General features: G+C 35.7%; 1 protein-coding gene across 1 annotated transcript in view; it reads right to left on the bottom strand.

The window, feature by feature from the left end:
- Positions 1-18,040, bottom strand: part of ANXA13 (annexin A13) — a 71,412-nt gene that overhangs the window by 14,958 nt on the left and 38,414 nt on the right. Inside the window, exons 4-9 of the mRNA XM_023496473.2 lie at positions 16,196-16,290; positions 14,319-14,489; positions 7,643-7,676; positions 7,458-7,537; positions 5,029-5,097; positions 4,549-4,650 (exon numbers count right to left, since the gene is read on the bottom strand). Coding sequence (XP_023352241.1) covers positions 4,549-4,650; positions 5,029-5,097; positions 7,458-7,537; positions 7,643-7,676; positions 14,319-14,489; positions 16,196-16,290 — 551 coding nt within the window. The remainder of the gene's footprint in view (positions 1-4,548; positions 4,651-5,028; positions 5,098-7,457; positions 7,538-7,642; positions 7,677-14,318; positions 14,490-16,195; positions 16,291-18,040) is intronic.

The raw sequence follows: 18,040 nt of genomic DNA on the forward strand, positions 1-18,040 counted from the left end.
GTCTATTGCCCATCATCAACATTTATTAAGCACCAATGCTAACTATTGTGCTGGGAATACAAAGACAAAAATGAAACTCTTCCTGTCTTCAGCAAGCTTACATTTTATCAGTGGAAATAATATGCACAGAGATAAGTAAATTCAAATATATACAAAAGAGTTCTGGGCCAGAAGTCAGGAAGACCTGAGTTCAAATGTGACCTCAGATACTCACTAGCTGTGTGATCTTGGACAAGTCACTTAACCCTGTTTTCCTAAGTTTCCTCATTTATAAAATGAACTGGAGAAGCAGATGGCAAACCACTCTAGTACTCTTGCCAAGAAAATGCCAGATAGAATCATAGAGAATTGGACACAACTGAAACAACTCAGCAATAATATAGCACCTATTATGTTAAGCATTCTAAAGAAAAAAATCTCATTTGATCCTCACAACAGTCCTGGGAGCTAAGTGCTGTTATGACCTTTATTTTACAGTTGAGGAAACTGAAGCAAACTGAGTTTAAGTGACTTGCTCAAGATCACACATTTAATAAATGTATGAGAATGGATTTGAAATCAAGTGTTCCTGACTTCAGCCTCAGTACTCTATTCACTAACTCACCAGCTAGCTGCTTCTTAGAAGTTCTCCCTTTCTTCAAAGTTCAATTCAAGCTTCACCTCCTAAAAGAGCTTTTTTATTATCCCTCCATGAATACCTCCAATAACACAGGAAGGACACTGAACACAATTAAGGAAGAACTTTAGGAAGGCAGCAGTGGCAACTGGAGGGACCAAGGAAGGCCTCATGTAGGACAGCACTTGAAGTGAGCTTTGAAGGAGGATTTTGAGAGTCTAAGAAAAGGGAATAAGCAAAGAGAGCAGTCTTTGGATAGGGGCCAGCCTGCATAGAGACACAGAAGAAAGATACTCCAGCAACCGTCTCCAGGTCTTTGTCTTGGCTGGTAGGGCTCCTCCCCTCCTCATCTCTGCCCTTAGCTTTTTTCAAGACCCAGCTCAACTGCTATCTTTTGTATGGGGAGTCCCTAGAGCTGCTAAAGCTTTCCCCTCCAAGGTTCCTTTGTATTTGTTTTGTTTGTGCTTTGCATATATATAATATATATGCACAAAATTATATATATAATATAAAAATATGATATAGTTTATATATTATATATGCACATATATAAATATATTTAATTCATGTATATATCATTCATTTATGCACACATATGCTAAATTTGAATAAATGCACACATATATACATTATTCCCCCTTTTAGACTATAAGCTCCTTGAGGGCAGAGGCTGTTTTTCTTTTGCCTTTATATCCACAGTGCTAGCATGGCACACGATAGATTTTTAATAAATGCTTTTTATTGGTTGTAATTGATTGTCCTATGTGAGGCCAGTTTGGCTTAGTTCAGGTACTAAGCCTGAAGAAATGGACTGGAATCAGCTTATAAAAGACTACAAATGCCTAAAAGAACAGTTACATTTGATTCTGGGGCCACTATTGACTTGGGGGAGTGACTTTCCAAAAGACCTGTATTATAGGAATATCCCTTTTGCACAAAGTGGAGGATGTCTTTGAGTGGAAATGAAGTGGAAGATGGGAAAGTAATTAGGAAGCCATTATAATAGTCTAGGTTAGAGGTAATGAGTTGTTGAGGTGATGAGGTGGTGACTCTTTAGGTAGAGAGGTTGTAGAGGTAGAATTGATAAGATTTGAACAAATGAATATTATAGGGGAAGGAAGACTGAAGAAAGTCAGGGATGATACTATGGTGTGAACATGGTTAACTGGAAGAAGGATGGTTGTGGCCTTGACTGAAAGAAGGAAATTCAAAAGGAGTGAAAAGAAAATAAGTTTTCTGTTGAACATGATAAGTTTGAAAAGAGCATGGGACATCAAATTATCAGTAGGCAGTTGGTGATGTGGGGCAGCAGAAGATCTACATGAAGCGGTTGCTAATATATTGGAAAAACTGATCTAGGAATCATTTCTGGAAAAATGATTGTTGAACCCATGGGAGTTAATGAGTTAGGTAAGAGAAAATGTATATAAAGCTATAGGACTCAGGACAGAGATTTCAATAATATTTACAGTTATAAATAAGGTGGGATGTAATAATCCAGCAAAGTAGACAGAAGAAGTCAAAATAGTAAGAGAACCAGGATGGGAGCAGTGTGAGGAAAACCCATAGAGAGTTTACAAGAAGAAATACTGGTCAATAGTGTTAAAGGTGCAGAAATATCAAGAAAATATTAGATATCAATACCACCTTCATTTTTTACAGATGAGGAAACAGAGACTCAAAGACATTAAATGATTTGTCCACTGTCACAAAGCTATTGATAATGGCATTTTGTACCCAGGTCTTCTGATTCCAAACCCTGAATTCTTTCTATTACACTGTCTACATTGATATGATTTTCACAGCAGGATATATACAGTAAGTGAAAACAAGATGTCAGATCAGGATTACAGCACTTTGGGCCAAAAATCATTGTAGTTTTTATAGAGCTGCACTGATACTTTAAAAAATAATAATAAAGAAGAAAACAAAACCTAGTTGAAGGATTTTGGGGGTTTAAGAATATGTGATGTTTTAAAGATGATTCACAAAGAAAATTAGCAGATATCACCGTATTGTTTTAACTGTAGCATCCAAAGTATTATTTTTTAATAAATATTTTTGTTGTAAACTTAATGAACAAAGCAAATAAATAAATAAGCCAAATAAAGAATAAAAGCTTATCTAAAACCATTTTAACAATGGTTACACAATAAAAAAAAATAAATACATGGTCACACAATTTAAAAAATAGCATTTAAACAAGGTAGAACAAATTAACCAACAAAAACTAAAATTGCTTTTTTCCTTTATCTCTTTCCACAACTGTATGAATTTTCATTTCCTTCCTTCCTTCCTTCCTTCCTTCCTTCCTTCCTTCCTTCCTTCCTTCCTTCCTTCCTTGCTTCCTTCTTTCCTTTCTTTTTTCTCCCCCCTCCTTCCTTTTCCTATAAATTGCTTGGTATTATGAAAAGACTAGCAGGAGTCCCAGAGAGACTTCAGGCTGGAGAATCTTGAAGTTTTCATCCATTTTCTGGCACTTACTTGCTGTGTGGTCCTGATAAATTACAGATGGTCTAAGTTTTAAGGATAGTTTCCTAATCGTTCAAATGAAAACAATTTCACCTTTCCCATCTATCTCACAGGCTTGTTAAAAGAATTTAAGGAGATAGAAAAAATGAAGGGACTTTAAAAAGTTAAAAAACACCATGCAAAAACAAATTCAACACGGGATGGAAAAAACACTAGATTTAGAGTCAGAGCTTGAGTTCACATTCCAACTCTGTAGTTTATTCCTTGTGTGATCTTGTTCAAATCATTTAACCTTTGTGTATTGTAGCACCTCATCAGTAAAACGAGGGACTTGGACTAAATGATCTCCAAGGTCCATTGTAAGTCTAAGTAAGTGATTCTAGTGTTCTATGGCACAATACTTGAAAATCCAGATCTTCAACAGGGGGGGCCAAAGAGGGAGGAGAGGAGGGAGGGTGTGGAAAGAGCCATGAGTGGTCCAGGTATCTGGAAACCAGTCCCTAATTCTGATTCTGCCTGGAGGATCGGCAGGACTCACCTTCAGAAAACACCTTTCCCTTCTAAATCAAAGTTGGCTCATTTGGAAAATGAAGTAGTTTGGACTAAATCCTTTTTAAAGGTGCTTTCTAGTTCTGAATTTTCAGATTTTAAACCTAGTTTATTCATAGTTGTAAGCCCGGACTAGTTCATGAATTCCTCTGAGTCTCAGTTTCCCTATTTGTGAAATGAATCTGCAAGACTAAATCACTTCTAAGATTTAATCCAGAGTTCTTGGATTCTAATTTAAGTAGAGGTTGCTTTGAAAGTGAGAACATGCTGCTAAAGAAGATAGATGACTTAATTGTAGTTTATAGTCTGTGAGAGTTGCCTGGGGGCCCTGAGAAACTAGGACTAGCCCATGGTCATACAGCTAATGTGTATCCCAGGCAGGATTCAAACCCACTTTCAAAGCCAGTCCTCTAAAATGAATGCACTATGAAGTACCTCCCTCTGTGCATAGAAAATGTCAGATCTATAACAATTTCATTAAATCACAACCTTTCAGGATACCAATAGGGTACAGTCTTCTTTGTGTTATTCTATTCCCTTTTGAGTTGGGATCATCATAGTTATGATAGTTCATTTCCCCAGGGGTTTTACAGTGTCTCCCTCACAATAACATTGTAAAGCAGATGAGAATCATTATCCCCATTTTAGAGATGAGGAATCTGAACCTGAGTGATGTGCAGGGTGGCCAGGCTCACACACTTAATCAATACTAGGATTCATACTCAGGTTTCAAGTTCAGACTTAGTAGTTCTACTCCTTCATTATTATGTGGACCTTTGCCCTAAGGTCCCAAGGATAGTATTGTAAAGTGTTAGGGCAAGTAAACTTCCCAGTTTCTAGATCTCTGGTTTTGTCCTATTCTCTAACACGACTAATGCTAAAGTAACTGTATGAAGTACTAAATCACTTACAGTTTGATAGGCTAGGAAGGTGGCCCTCAGTTGCTTGTAGTTCCTCTTTGTCAGGATCTCATTGAAAGTCAGTTCATCTGTGCCCCAGCGATTTTCCCCTGCCTTCAAAGTTCAAAGATCAACATTTTATTACAAAATCATCTTTAAAAAGTCTAAAAGTGCTATTTTTAGCACCAAATATCACTTAAAAGAAATTATATGCGTAGACTAGAGATGTTTCACTTATGTCCTTTCAGCTTCTAACAGAGGAGAATAAAGGCATCATATAAATGGAGAATAATTATCATTTATTCTATTAGAATGAAAGACCTATATATGTGAGCACATTTTAATTTAAATATAGGAGCACATTTTCATTTTTCAGATAATGTAATTACTTCCCGAGTAATTAAAGTCACCTCTCCCATACAGTGAGAATAATATTAGATGATAACTCTAAAAGAAAAAGGAAGTTCGAGACTGGTACATCCTCACACTTACATCATAGAAATCTTTTGCATCTTGACCAGCTAGGTCTTTATCAACATTGTCTCCTTCATCTCGGTCAGCCTATAAGAAGAGAAACATTGTCAGCTACAATTGCTGAGTGACCGTGGAAAATAGAGAAAAAAGTAAAGGATTGGGGGATTCTCTCCAATTTGGTGAAGGAAGGTCTGACCCAAGGTTCCTTCTAACTTGGAATCTTAAAATCCTATGTTGGGAATTCTCACAATTATTGCTCTTTGCTGCCATCTTTTGGACCCTGTGATAACAAGAGATGTCTTTTGAAACAAGGAGTAGAATTTATTTCTCTCTGTCTCTGTCTCTCTCTTTTTCTCTTTCTCTTAACTAGTTCCTTAATCTGACATCAATTCCAGAGCTGGAAGGGACCAAAGGAGACTAATTTGTCCATTCTTTTGCCATAAATTAATTTTTTTTTGAAGAATGTCAACTTCTTTTTAAAAGACCTTTTGAGGAAGGAAGGCCTTCTGAAGGACTGACATGAACTCTTCTCTCATCAGCTTGTGTCTTTTCTGGTCCTCTCCTGCCAATCTGTCACCACGGAGGGATGAGGACTTGGCAGGGGTGTCAATCATACAACAAAAGGGATAAATAAAGCTTGCAAAGACATGGTGTGTTGGGTGTGATGTGAATCAATGAATTGTCTATTTGGTTGGATGTTCAGAGAGGAGGACAGTATGTTCCCATAGTGCCCATTCTGAATGTCCTGTTCTGGACATTGAACAGCTGACTTTTGTTGTCAGAGGTTTTTTGCTTCAGTTGACTGGAAACAGTCAAAAGGTGAATCTGGTTCTTTTCCTTAGTTAAATTCTGATTAAGTAAGTTCAGTCTCATATAACTTTCTTATTCCCCCAATTTTATCATCTCCTTGCATCTTCTCTGAGCTGCTTGTGATTCCCTCCTCCCCTGCCTTTTTTGTTGTCCTCTATCATGATTGACTATTTAACCTTTTGTCAGTGCTGAATGCTTCTTATTAGCTCCATTCCCCCAGAATGTTTCCCTGCTTCAGGGAGGTCATCAAGTGAAGGTTTTTATTTGGAATTAGAGATGGTAAATTGTAGGGCTACCAATTATTTCTTCTAAATCTCAATAGTTCATTAGATCTATCATCTCCTCAATGTGACTATTCCCTCCAAAGATATAGTATATAACCTATCCGTGCTTGCTCATTCTGTCCAGTTCTCTCTCTTTTCTTTCATAAAATTACCTAAGGGAGTCCTCCTAACTTTTGGGGGCCATCTGTATAGTTTCTTGGTCAGCAATGAGCTATGTGAGATGTCACTTGTTATCCATTCCTCTTACTCTGCGATTGGCTCAGCATTTCTACCTCAGACACTTTATAATCTTATTATTATGGGCAAATCACTTAATTTTTCTGAACCTTAAGTTTATGACTTGCCTATTAAATTGTCAGGTGTATTCTCTCACTTAATATTTGAAATTCCAATCTTATTCTACATGAATAGCTGATATTGAGTGAGGTGAGCAAAACCAGGAGAACATTGTTCACAGTAACAAGAAGATCAACTGTGATGGACTTGGTTCTTCTCAGTAATGCAGTGATTCAAAGCAATTCCAATAGACTTGGAATGGAAAATGCCAATCACATCCAGAGAAAGAACTATGGAGACTGACTGTGGATCAAAGTATGGTATTTTCTTCTTCTTCTTTTTTTTTTTAACTTTCTCGTGGTTTTTTTCCCTTTTTGGTCTGATTTTCTTGTATAACATGGCAAACATGTAAATATGTTTAAAAGAATTGCATATATTTAACATATTAGATTGCTTGTTGTCTTGGGAAGAGGGGAAGTGAAAAAGGGAGGGAGGAAGGAAGGGAGAAAAAATATAGAACACAAAGTTTTATAAAATGTTTAAATCTTTATCTTTACATGTATTTAGGAAAATAAAATATCATTAAAAAAAAGAAATCAAAGTCTTAGAAAACACTAGGGTTAAGGAATCACAGAGATCCCTTTAGCTTTAAGATCCCAAAATGTCATTTAAGAAAAAACAAACAGTTTTACCCCAGAAATTAACCAGCTGAATCTTTTAATAAAATGTGTCATCCTCCAAACACTTTGTTTTGCAATTTTCAGGGCAGAAATTTGGTGCATAGAGATAGTTGTTGCTATTCAGTTGTGTCTAACTCTTTGTGACCTGGTAGACCATAACATGTCAATATTGTCTATGGGGTTTTCTTGGCAAAGATAATGAAGGGATTTGCCATTGCCCTCTCCAGGGGATTAAAGCAAACAGAGGCTGAGTGACTTGTTCAGCCAGTGAGTATATGAGATCAAATTTGAATTCAAGTTTTTATGAGTCTACCCCTAGTACTCCATCCACTGAGCCACCTAGCTGTCTATAGTAGTTCCAATATAAAACAAGAAAGCAAAGTCCCTATTATCTTACCTGTAACAAGGACACAAGAATCTTTTTAAAGTGTCCACTTGTATCACCTTTGACATCAGATTCAAGGCTACTGTTAAATACTATTAGAAAAGAAAAAAGAAAAAGAAGATTTATTCTCCCACGCATATTGTGAAAGGACTATACTTTCTCCAAACAAGGTGGGATTGAAACAAAATGTCACTTACACCTTTGGTAGGCTTCTTTTATGGCTTTGATTTCCTAGAAAGAGGGAATAAAAATAAATATACCAACATCAGATTAGTGTGCAATGGACTCTAAAAGGAGACAGACACACAGAGAAAGGAGCCATGCCCTTCTTTTCCAGACTGCTTGATGCCATTACTACTATTTAAAAACCAGAAGTTCATAATTCTGTAATTTGAATGGATTTATCTAATCCCCTCATTTTACAGATGAGAAAATTAAGGTCCAAAAGAGTTAAATGACTTGTCTAAGATCAAATAGGTTATAAGTGGATCATTAATTGAGATTTCATTTATAAATCTTAAAGTGCTACATATATGTTAACTATTTTTCTTATTATTATTTTTAAATAACAGAAAACTGGCATTTCAATTTGAATCCTCTGAATCCAAATTCAGAGCCTTTTTTTCTGTGCTATGCTATCTATTAAGGATACAGATCTCTGGGCAAATTATTTTCTAAATGCCATCAAAGGCATTGACTTCAACCCTAAAGTTTTTAAACAGGTAATATCTGGTTAAAATCAATAACAAGACAGCAGTGCAGGACAAAGGCAGAAAGGTTGGGGTTTAGTGTGTGAAAGTGAGGCCAATGGAGGATGGTTACTTTGTCTAGGTCAGGGGAAGGAGTGAGAGATTTACTTGATTACAAGTTATATTTGCTGATTCTATTCAATAGAATAAAATATTATTCATGATGTTTGTTCTTCTCTCTCATCTTCCTTCTCCTCTACTTTCTACTTTAGTTGCCTCCTCCTCATTGACCTCGACGTTTTCCTCCCTGACTTTCCAGACTCGCAGAACCCCAAGAATGACTCTGCTTTAGTCACTTTGTTTTTATCAGATCTAATCAGCCAAAAATGTAAGAGTGGCCATGGACCTAGAATTAAACTAGTTTATATTAAAATTTAACTAGAATTTAGAATTAATTAGAAATTAGAATTAAATTAGTTTAAACTAAACTGCACCAGACCTAAAATATATCAAAGAAACTATGACCAAACAAAACTTTTGGTGGATAGAGAACCAGTAAATTTGGGTTTAAGTCATGCCTCTGACATGTGGCTGTGTGAAAATAGATAAATGGCTTAAGTGTTCTAGGCTAGGGTTTTCAAATTCAAATAGAATCAATCCCTATAGGAAGCATGATGACTTAAACCACAAATTAATGTTATCTAAGTTTTGTTGCATTTTTATTTTATTTTGTTAAATATTTCCCCATTATATTTTAATCTGGTTTGCAATATTTGACATTGTTCCAGGCAATTCTCTAAGGTTATAAATTGCATATCTGGTGCCAAATTGTGTTTATAGAGACTGTTTTCCCATCCAGGAGGGTTCCCTATCTTACTAGAATCATAGGTTTAGTCCCTATTCTAAATACTAATAATTATTAATTGTTAGTCATCAATTAATAATCAGATCAGACATTATCTCTGATTTCTATTCTTCCCAGTTGCCATTTGTCTGTGACACCTGAAAACCTGAAAGAGCCACAAAAAATCTGTGTGGACTTCTTGATAGTCTATGATACACTGGACCTTGAGTCACACTTTGGGCAAAGTGATCATTTTGTGGAAGAAAAGAAGTACTGGTTTTTAGGAAATGATTGGTGTGAAAAATAAGGCATCAATAAAATCTTGAAAGATGAAAGTGGGACAACTAAATGGCACTTAAAACACTAGCTCTAGAGTAAGGAAGGCTGAAGTTCAAATATAGCCTCAGATATTTATTAGTTATATGACCCTGGGCAAGTCTCTCAACCCCAATTACCTCCAAAGAAAAAAAGAAAAATGAAACAAAAATTCAGAGAGAAAAATTTACCTTTTAAGTTGGAAAAGCATTTGCAGTTAAAGAATATGTTTGGTGAAACCGTACTTATAATCACATATCTTGGGCAAGTGCTTTTGTAGCTATGCATCTCTCATGGTCATTTTATAATAATAATAATAATAATAATAATAATAATAACTTTCATCTTTATGGTGTTTTGTCCTCATAACTACTGTGTGAGGTAGATTGTACAAGAATTATTACTTCTATTTTGCAACTAAAGGAACTGTGGTTATTATAATTGAAAGAGCATGGCAGTGGGAAACAGAACTGGCAATCAAAGCTGGGCTCTATTTCTTACTATGTGCATGACATGGCACAAGTCATTTAATAACTATCAACCTCAGTTTCCCCTTCTATAAAATGAGAGTGTTAGACTAGCTGATTTCTAAAGTTCCTTCTAGTCCTAAATCAAGATCTTGGTCTCAGCAGGATAGACACCATGAGGATGAACAAGAATAAAGTCCAAAGTCTTCATTGTTTCCTTCACATAGTCTGATACAGTCTCAGTCTGACCCAGTCTCTTCCAGCAGCGTGACAGTCTGCCAGTCTCAACTAGTCTCCCCCTTAGTGCAGGAGGCAAGAGAGCCACCACGAGGCTGGTCAAAGGTAAAATGTCTGTTTTCCAGTCCTTCTTAGCCCTTATGTACCTGATTGTAATTACATGATCACCCGCCAACTAATGAAGGATGAGGATGGTTTGATTACAAGAACAGGGCTCTTCCTGCTATATCTTGTCTCATTCTTGATATTCTGATAGACTTGTGATTTCATCTGTGTGAACATGCTAAGATGCCACCACAGATCAAGAACCCTCTTCAGCTGATCATTTTGTTTAATTATACACATTGCATATCTTATACATATTCTTACACACAAATTCTTCCCTTCTTCCCTTCTTTCCTCTTTTCCTTCTTCTCTCCTTCCTTCCTTCCTTCTTTTCTTCCTTTTAAAATCACATTTATGATTTTATTTGCATAGGGAACTCCTGATGAGGAAATTATTTCCATTAATAAAAGCTGATACCTGCTTTGCAACTTACATTGTGTTTTCTGGGAGTCCTGAGAGGTTAAATGACTGACTTGCCTACTGTTATTATCTTGGGGTTATAACAATGTAACACTTAGGAGTGCTTCTCTTGTCTCTTATTTATTCCACATGACTGGTATTGTCAGATAGCATGTACTTTCTTATAAGTACATATTATATGTAGGAAAAAAATTGAGACAAGAGATACTAAAATGTACCCTTAAATCCCAATGGAGTGGGACAATAATGGAATTAGTTTAGGAATTCAGGAGACTTCATTGATTGGTGTAATAATCTCCAAAGAAGTGCTAGCCACTAGAGGGAGTGTCTGCTCTCACATAAATCCTCGTTAGTAAGCGTTTCTGTCCCATCAAAGTATTTACCTTCCTTTTGTATGTGTGTGTGTGTGTGTGTGTGTGTGTGTGTGTGTGTGTGTGTGTGTGTAAGTTCTGTATCTTGTCAGTCACATTAAGTTTTTCCTTAGTGGATAATCAGGAAGGAGAAGAAAAGATTTGTGCAGTAATAATATATTTGAACTTACCTCACCAAAACTGAGTCAGCGAGGGAAAGCATAAATATTATTAGCCTTGTGTTATAGATGAAGAAACAGAAGTTCCAAGAGGTCAAGTGACTTGCCTATAATCAAATCCCTGATTAATTTTTGGATCAAGACTCAAAGTCATTCTTAAGTTACCTATATGACTTTTAGGCAAGTCACTTCTCTCTTTCCCCATCTGTAAAGTGAAGGAGTTGAACTAAATAGTCTCTTAGGTCTCTTCCATCTCTAAATCTATGTTCTTAGGATCCATCCATGTCCAGTATTATTTCTACTATACCAGTGCCTCATTAATGACAAGAAATTGCCAAATGAAGCATTTAGGTTTTCAAATTGGAAGATTATATACAACCACAGAATCTTAGAGTTGAAAGCAATACCAGAACCCATTTTGTTCATTTCCTTATTCCATAAATGAATCCTACTCTCCTCAAACAATAATGGTCACCCAGTTTAACTGTTACTGTTATTTCAAGTGAAACTGTATTTGAAACATAATAAAAAAAAAGTATTTGAACAAAGAGATTTACAACTCAGAAGAGTTTTTGATAAAGAAAAGTTTCTGATTTTTTTTTTTTTTTTTTTTTTTTTTTTTTTGCTGTGCTTTGCAGATTCTCAAAGTTGGAAGGGACCTTAGAGGTAACTAAGTTCAACTCTTCCTAACCAGGAGTTTTTTCTATAGCAAGTGTTCCCTCATCATTCTCTTGAATATTTCTAATTAGTAACCCAGCTACCTTCAGAGACAGCTTATGTGACTTTTGGATGACTCTAACTGTTAGGAAATGTTTTCTGACATCAAGTTAAAATTTGCCTCTGTGTAACTTCTATTCATGGTTCCTAGCTCTACCCACTGGAGACAAACAGTCCTATTTTTGAAGATTATTCAAAGAGATTATAACAATTATTCTGAACCATTTTACCACAACGATTCTGGACATCATAGTTCAATGTAGCTGTGATAGCTTTTTGGGCAGTTGTACCACACTATTAATTCCTGTTGAGCCTGAATTCCATTAAACCCCAAATACTTTTTCACATTTATCCCTACTAATTTTCATATTTTATGTTTGATTTGTCATCCTAGGTAGCTGAAATCTTTTTAGATGCAAATCCTCTCATCCAGTATATTTACAAAGCATTGTACCATCTATATATTAAAACAACAATAACGATTTCTTTTTATTCCTCCATACAAGTAATTGCTAAAAATCTTGAACACTACAGGACCAAGGACAGATCCTCCTATCTCCCTTTCAAGATATTGACTCCTTTATGACTACTCTTAGGATCTGTCCATCCAACTAATTTCAAAACCACTTAACCTTATCATCTTCTAACCTATGTCTTTATTTACCTGTAAGCACAGCAGGAGAAAAATTTCTAAATGCTAAGCTGAAAGCTATGTGTACTATGTTTCTAGAATTCTCCTGATCGACCCATATAATAATCCTGTCAATAGAAAAAAAGAAGGCTAATATGGAATACCTTGTTCTTGAAGAATTCATTCTATCTCTTTGTGATTACCACTTCCCTTTATAGATGTTTACTAAGCATTTCATAATATTACATTCTAGAATTTTGCTAGGAATCAACATCATATTCACTGGCCTGTAAATTAGTGACTTCACCATTTTGTCTCATTTTTAAAAAATGACATTTGCCTTTTTCCAGTCCCATGGCACTTTTGTCATTCTCAATGCCCTTTCAAAAGTTACATAGGCTCATTAATAACATCTACCAGTTTTTTCACTATGTAGTTCATTTGGATCTGATATCTTGAACTCATCCTTTCTTTAATGCATTAAAAACATGAATAAATCTACAAGGATTTGTATATTCATGACTCCCCAGCAATATGTGACCCTGGGATATTTTACATTTTTATCATGTCTTGTATAAAGACATAGATGACATACTCAATGATGTGGAGATGAGTCAAAACTGGGAGGAATCACTAATACTTAGGATGATAGGGTTGGGACACAAAGGAATCTTTGACAGGTTGGAGTAAGAGGATGAATATAATTAAATGAATTTCCATAGGACTAAATGTAAAAGTTTTGTACTTGGATACAAGAAAATTATCTTTAAAAGGATGAAATTAAGAAGATAAATAGCAGTGTTAGTGGGCTACAAATCCAACATAAGTAAAAAGTATAATGTAGCAGCCAAAAAAAAAAGTAATTTAAACTTGGGCTGCATTAAGCAGGGTATAACATCTAAGAATAGGGCAGTGACATTACCACCATACTCTGTCTTCTTTAAACCTCATCTGGAATTCTATATTCAGTCCTGGGTGCTATGTTTATGAAGAACCTTGATAAGTCTGAGACTGTCTCAAGGATGGTGGAAGGTCTGATGTTCATGTCATATGGGGATCATTAGAAGAAACTAGGCATATTTAGCTTGAAGAAAATGAGTGGGTGATGACATAATCCAATCAGGCAGTCAGAAAGCATATATTAAGCCCCTACTATGTGCTGGGCACTGTGCTATCATGTCACTGTGGCATAATCACTATCCATAGTTTTTGAAGGTCTGTTACATGGAAGAGGGATTAGATTTATTCTGTTTGGTTCCAGAGGACAAAATTAGGCAAAATAGGTAGAAGTTTCCAAGGAGTCAATTTAGTGTGATACCAGAAAAACCTTTCTAGAATTCTTGCTCTTCCAAAGCAGGGATAATCTATATAGAGAGTCAGGGAGTTTCCTTTTCTTGGAGATCTCCAAACAGAGACTAGATGGCCACTTGTAGTATATTATAGTGGGGATTCTTTTCCCACAAAGTTTGGACTAGTAGCCTCAGCAGAAGGACAGTGGGTGAGCAGTGAGATCTAATTGTTAAATTTTCAGTATTAGCATTTACACCTCAGAAATTGGCAAATGCTATGTATCTTGTGCACATATCTTCCCGCACTTCCCTCCTCCCCTTTCCTCCCTGATGATTAAACACTTACTGATATATCCTTGAGATTCCTTCCTCTGGAGTTTTTTCCCAACTCTGAAATTCTTTGTTATTGTTATTATGTCATTTATCTTATAAAATGGGATATTTTAACACTGGAACCAATCCACTAAAAAGATTAGCTGCTTTCTAGACTTTGTTCAGGATTCTTTTCATTGTGGGAGTCCCCTCTCATAGAATAGTTTTTTAAGGCAGATTCTATACCCCTAAAAGAGAAACATGTTCATCCTTCTCCTTGGTGGATTCATTGGGAAAACTCGTGACTGTGGTTCTAACCTTATTAGTTCTGGTGCAGAGAATCTCGATCAGCACAGATTCATCAGTCCCAATGCCTTTCATGGCCTTATGTAATTCTCGGGCACTGTATTCACTTGGGAGATCCAGAAGGGCTAAGGCTGCCTTCTCAAAATTCCCACTGAGCTCACTCTTCAGCACTTCTTCCAGGTCCTACAAGAATACACAAAATCAATGTGAGAAAGGGCTACCCAACCTCTTTTAGTGTTCTCCTTTAAATACCAACTTGCAAGAAGGTCAGGTAACCTCACAGTAATCTCTCAAAGATACATGGACCAAAATCCAAAGAAGGGTAACACAAGCATGAAAACTACTGATCTTCATAGGATCATTGATATAAAGCCAGGATGGACCATATTGTCCAGTATCCTCCTTTTATACTCTTCTGAAACTGAAAGTTTAAGTGATTTTATCTAAGGCCACATAGGCTGTAAGCATCTGATGCACTATTTGAATTCAAGTTCTTTGATCCCAGAGGCAGTGCTTTTTCTACCATAGCACAGTATCTCCCACAGTTGTGAGGAGAGAGCTAAGTGAAGTTTTCTATGGTCTTCCAGTTAATTAAAGAAGAACCAGAGTTAGAACCTATAACTTCTGATTCCAAGTTCAAAGTTCTTTTAACTTCATTACATTTACCCTTTTAATACAAAGTTTTTTTTTTTTTTTTTAAAGAGCATGAAAATGAAATGAGAGATGAAAACAAAGTACTCCGAGATTATATTGGCAAGTGGCAGGAGTGGGGAGGTGAAGAGAGGGGTCAATGTTTAGAGAAGACTCTGTGAAGAGAACTTTGAGTTGGACCTTGAAGGAGGAGTATAAATCAATCACTTGAAGCTAGGGGTTGAGAGAGGAAACATATTGCAGGCAAAGGAACAAATGAAAGCCAAGACACTAAAGCAGAAAAGCACAAGGCTTGTTCTGGTAAAGATCAGATGTTAAGTTTGACTAGAATATAGGAAATGCAAAAATAAAGAATGTACAGGATGGGGTCAAATCATAAAGAATTTTGAGCATCATAAAAAGTAACTACTGGAGGAAAAATAAAGGGGAAAGCAGAAAATAAAGAAGAAAGTAAAAGAGAACGTAAGTAAAGGAGAAAGCATAAAAATGACAGAGCAGACATAAGAACTAACCAACCCACAGCAATCTAGGACCCTTTAGTGTAGTGGCCAAAAAAAACCCCTTCCATAGCTCCTAAGAATATCACCTTATTATAATACTATCCCATCCCACACCATAGTAATAATTCATATTTATAAAGCCCTCTCTTTTAATTTGTTGAATTACTAACTTAAAATTTCAACTCAAATACTTACTATGAGGCATATAGTGGAAAGAATACTAAATCTAAAATCAGAAGAGAATAAATAAATCCATAAAATTAACTACAAAAATTGGTCCATTTGTAAATTACTGATCCAGCTGCAAATTGGCAAATGGAACTTGCCAGTTTTTAAAGGAAAAAAAACCCTCTATTCTAGGCTTCATAAAAATAAAATAAAGTCAATATTTTTTAAAATTTTAAAGGAGTTTAAGAACAGTCAAGTCTAAAACAATAGCAACTATTAAAACTATTACTAAAATAACCCATTAGTTCTGAGAAATCAATAAAAGGTGTATTAAAATAATTTTGTTATTTTTCAATATTCTGAGTAAGGAAGAGTGGGAAAACTTAAAGATCAAAGGAATGTCAAAGAATAATAGCTAATGTTTATTAAGCTAATACTATATGTTAAGAAAGATAAAAATATTTAGATAAAACAGCTCATACTTTATTGGAAATGAGTCTAATGTGAAGGGTGTATGTATGAGAGTTTGTGTGAATGCCATACATATAGTGCCATACATCTTAAGCTTACCTTGCCATATGTGGCCTTGTATTTCTCCTTTATTTTTTGTCTCTGGTCTGTAGTTCTACTTGATAAGACTTCAATGATGGCATTTTCATCGGTTCCTAAGATAAAAGAAGAAAAAAGAAGTCTAATTGGACAAGAAAGGGGCTTTATATTATCTAAGCAGGAGAAAATCAGTGCAAGCTGCTTCTTGGCCAGTTACACCCTTTAAGTCAAATGAGCACAGATTGAACTCAAAACGTTGCTTTCCTATAGTTGACATGCATTGACCGAAAGATTGCATTTCCATCTCTTTTCCTTCAACAAATACTTATTGCATATCTCTGTGTGTAATCTTCTGCTGGAAAACACTATGAAGGATATGAGATGAATAAAAAAAGCAATAGTAGAATACACTAGACTAGATATCAGGAATCCTGGACTGAAATCCTTCCTTATCCAACTAACTCTTGATTTCTTCAAATTTCTGAATTTCATTTTCCTTGTTTTTGACATGAGGAACTTGGATCTAAAGACCACTTCATCTTTAATAGCTCACTTTTAAGAATGAGTATTGTTGTCATTATTTTGTAGATGAATAAACTGAAGTGATCAAAAGTGTCAGAGTTAGGACTTGAAACCAGGTTTCTTATTGCTAAGTCAAAAATTCTTTCAACTCCATCATGTTTCTCTCAGCTCTAAGATGCTATGCTAGACACCAACCGACTAGTAGCCAAATTATCTATTATACCTCCACCATATTTTTTATATCTCTCCCCTCCTTTTTTATTACTTTCTTTTCTTAATACATTAGTGTTATGACTACTTTCCAGATAAAGTGGACTATTCCTGCTCATTCTTATCTACCGTGAATTTGTATATGCAAGGAAAGGATCAGAATCTAAAAGACAGAATTTTGGACTTGGAGTCAGAAAGACCTAAGTTCAAATCCAGATTTAGTTAGCTATGTGACCCTGGGCAATTTGCATAACTTCTTAGCCTCAGTTTCTTCATCTTAAAATAGGAACAGCAAACTTTTACTAACCATCCATTCTGTACCAGTCACCAAAAAGAAGCAACAGCAGCTGCAAAAGATAGTCCCTTCCCTCAAGGAGCTAATAAACTTATGGGAGAGACAATAAGCAGATAAATATCTACAAAAGAGATTACATACAAGATAAATAGGAAATGGCCAAAAGAAGAAAGATAATATAATTGAGGGATTTGGAAAGGTCTAGTGTAAAAGATGGGATTTTAGTTGGGGCTTGAAGGAAGCCATCGAGGTCAATAAGCAGAGACAGGGCAAAGGAAAGAACATTTTAAGTGGACAGACAGTCAGATAAAATGCCAAAAGCTAAGAGACTGAATGTTTTGTTCATGGAATAGCTAGAAGACAAATATCATTGTATAACATAATATAATGAGGGAAGTAAGGTCTAAAAAGACTGGTGCTGGAGAGTATAGAGAAGGGATGTTATGAAGAGCTTTGAATAAAGATTTTATATTGGATCCTGGAGGCTATTGGGAGCCAATGGAGTTCATTGATTAGGATGGCGACATACTTGGCCTTAGCTCAGATGCTAAACGCATCTGTCTCACAAGGTTATTGTGAAGAAAAAACAAATTCATCTTTATAAAATATTCTGCAACTTTTAAGTCATGTGTGTATGTGTATGTATGTGTACATATTAGGCACTACTAGAGCCTATTTGCTGTTTAGTTGCATCTCTTTGTAACTCATTTGGGGATTTCTGGCAAAGATACTGGAGTGGTTTACTATTTCCTTCTACACTCATTTTATAAATGAGGTAATTGAGGTAAATAGGATTAACTGACTTGTTCAGGATCAAACAACTAGTGAGTATCTGAGGC

The sequence above is a fragment of the Sarcophilus harrisii genome, chromosome 1, assembly GCF_902635505.1.
Source record: "Sarcophilus harrisii chromosome 1, mSarHar1.11, whole genome shotgun sequence".
Lineage (NCBI taxonomy): Eukaryota > Metazoa > Chordata > Mammalia > Dasyuromorphia > Dasyuridae > Sarcophilus > Sarcophilus harrisii.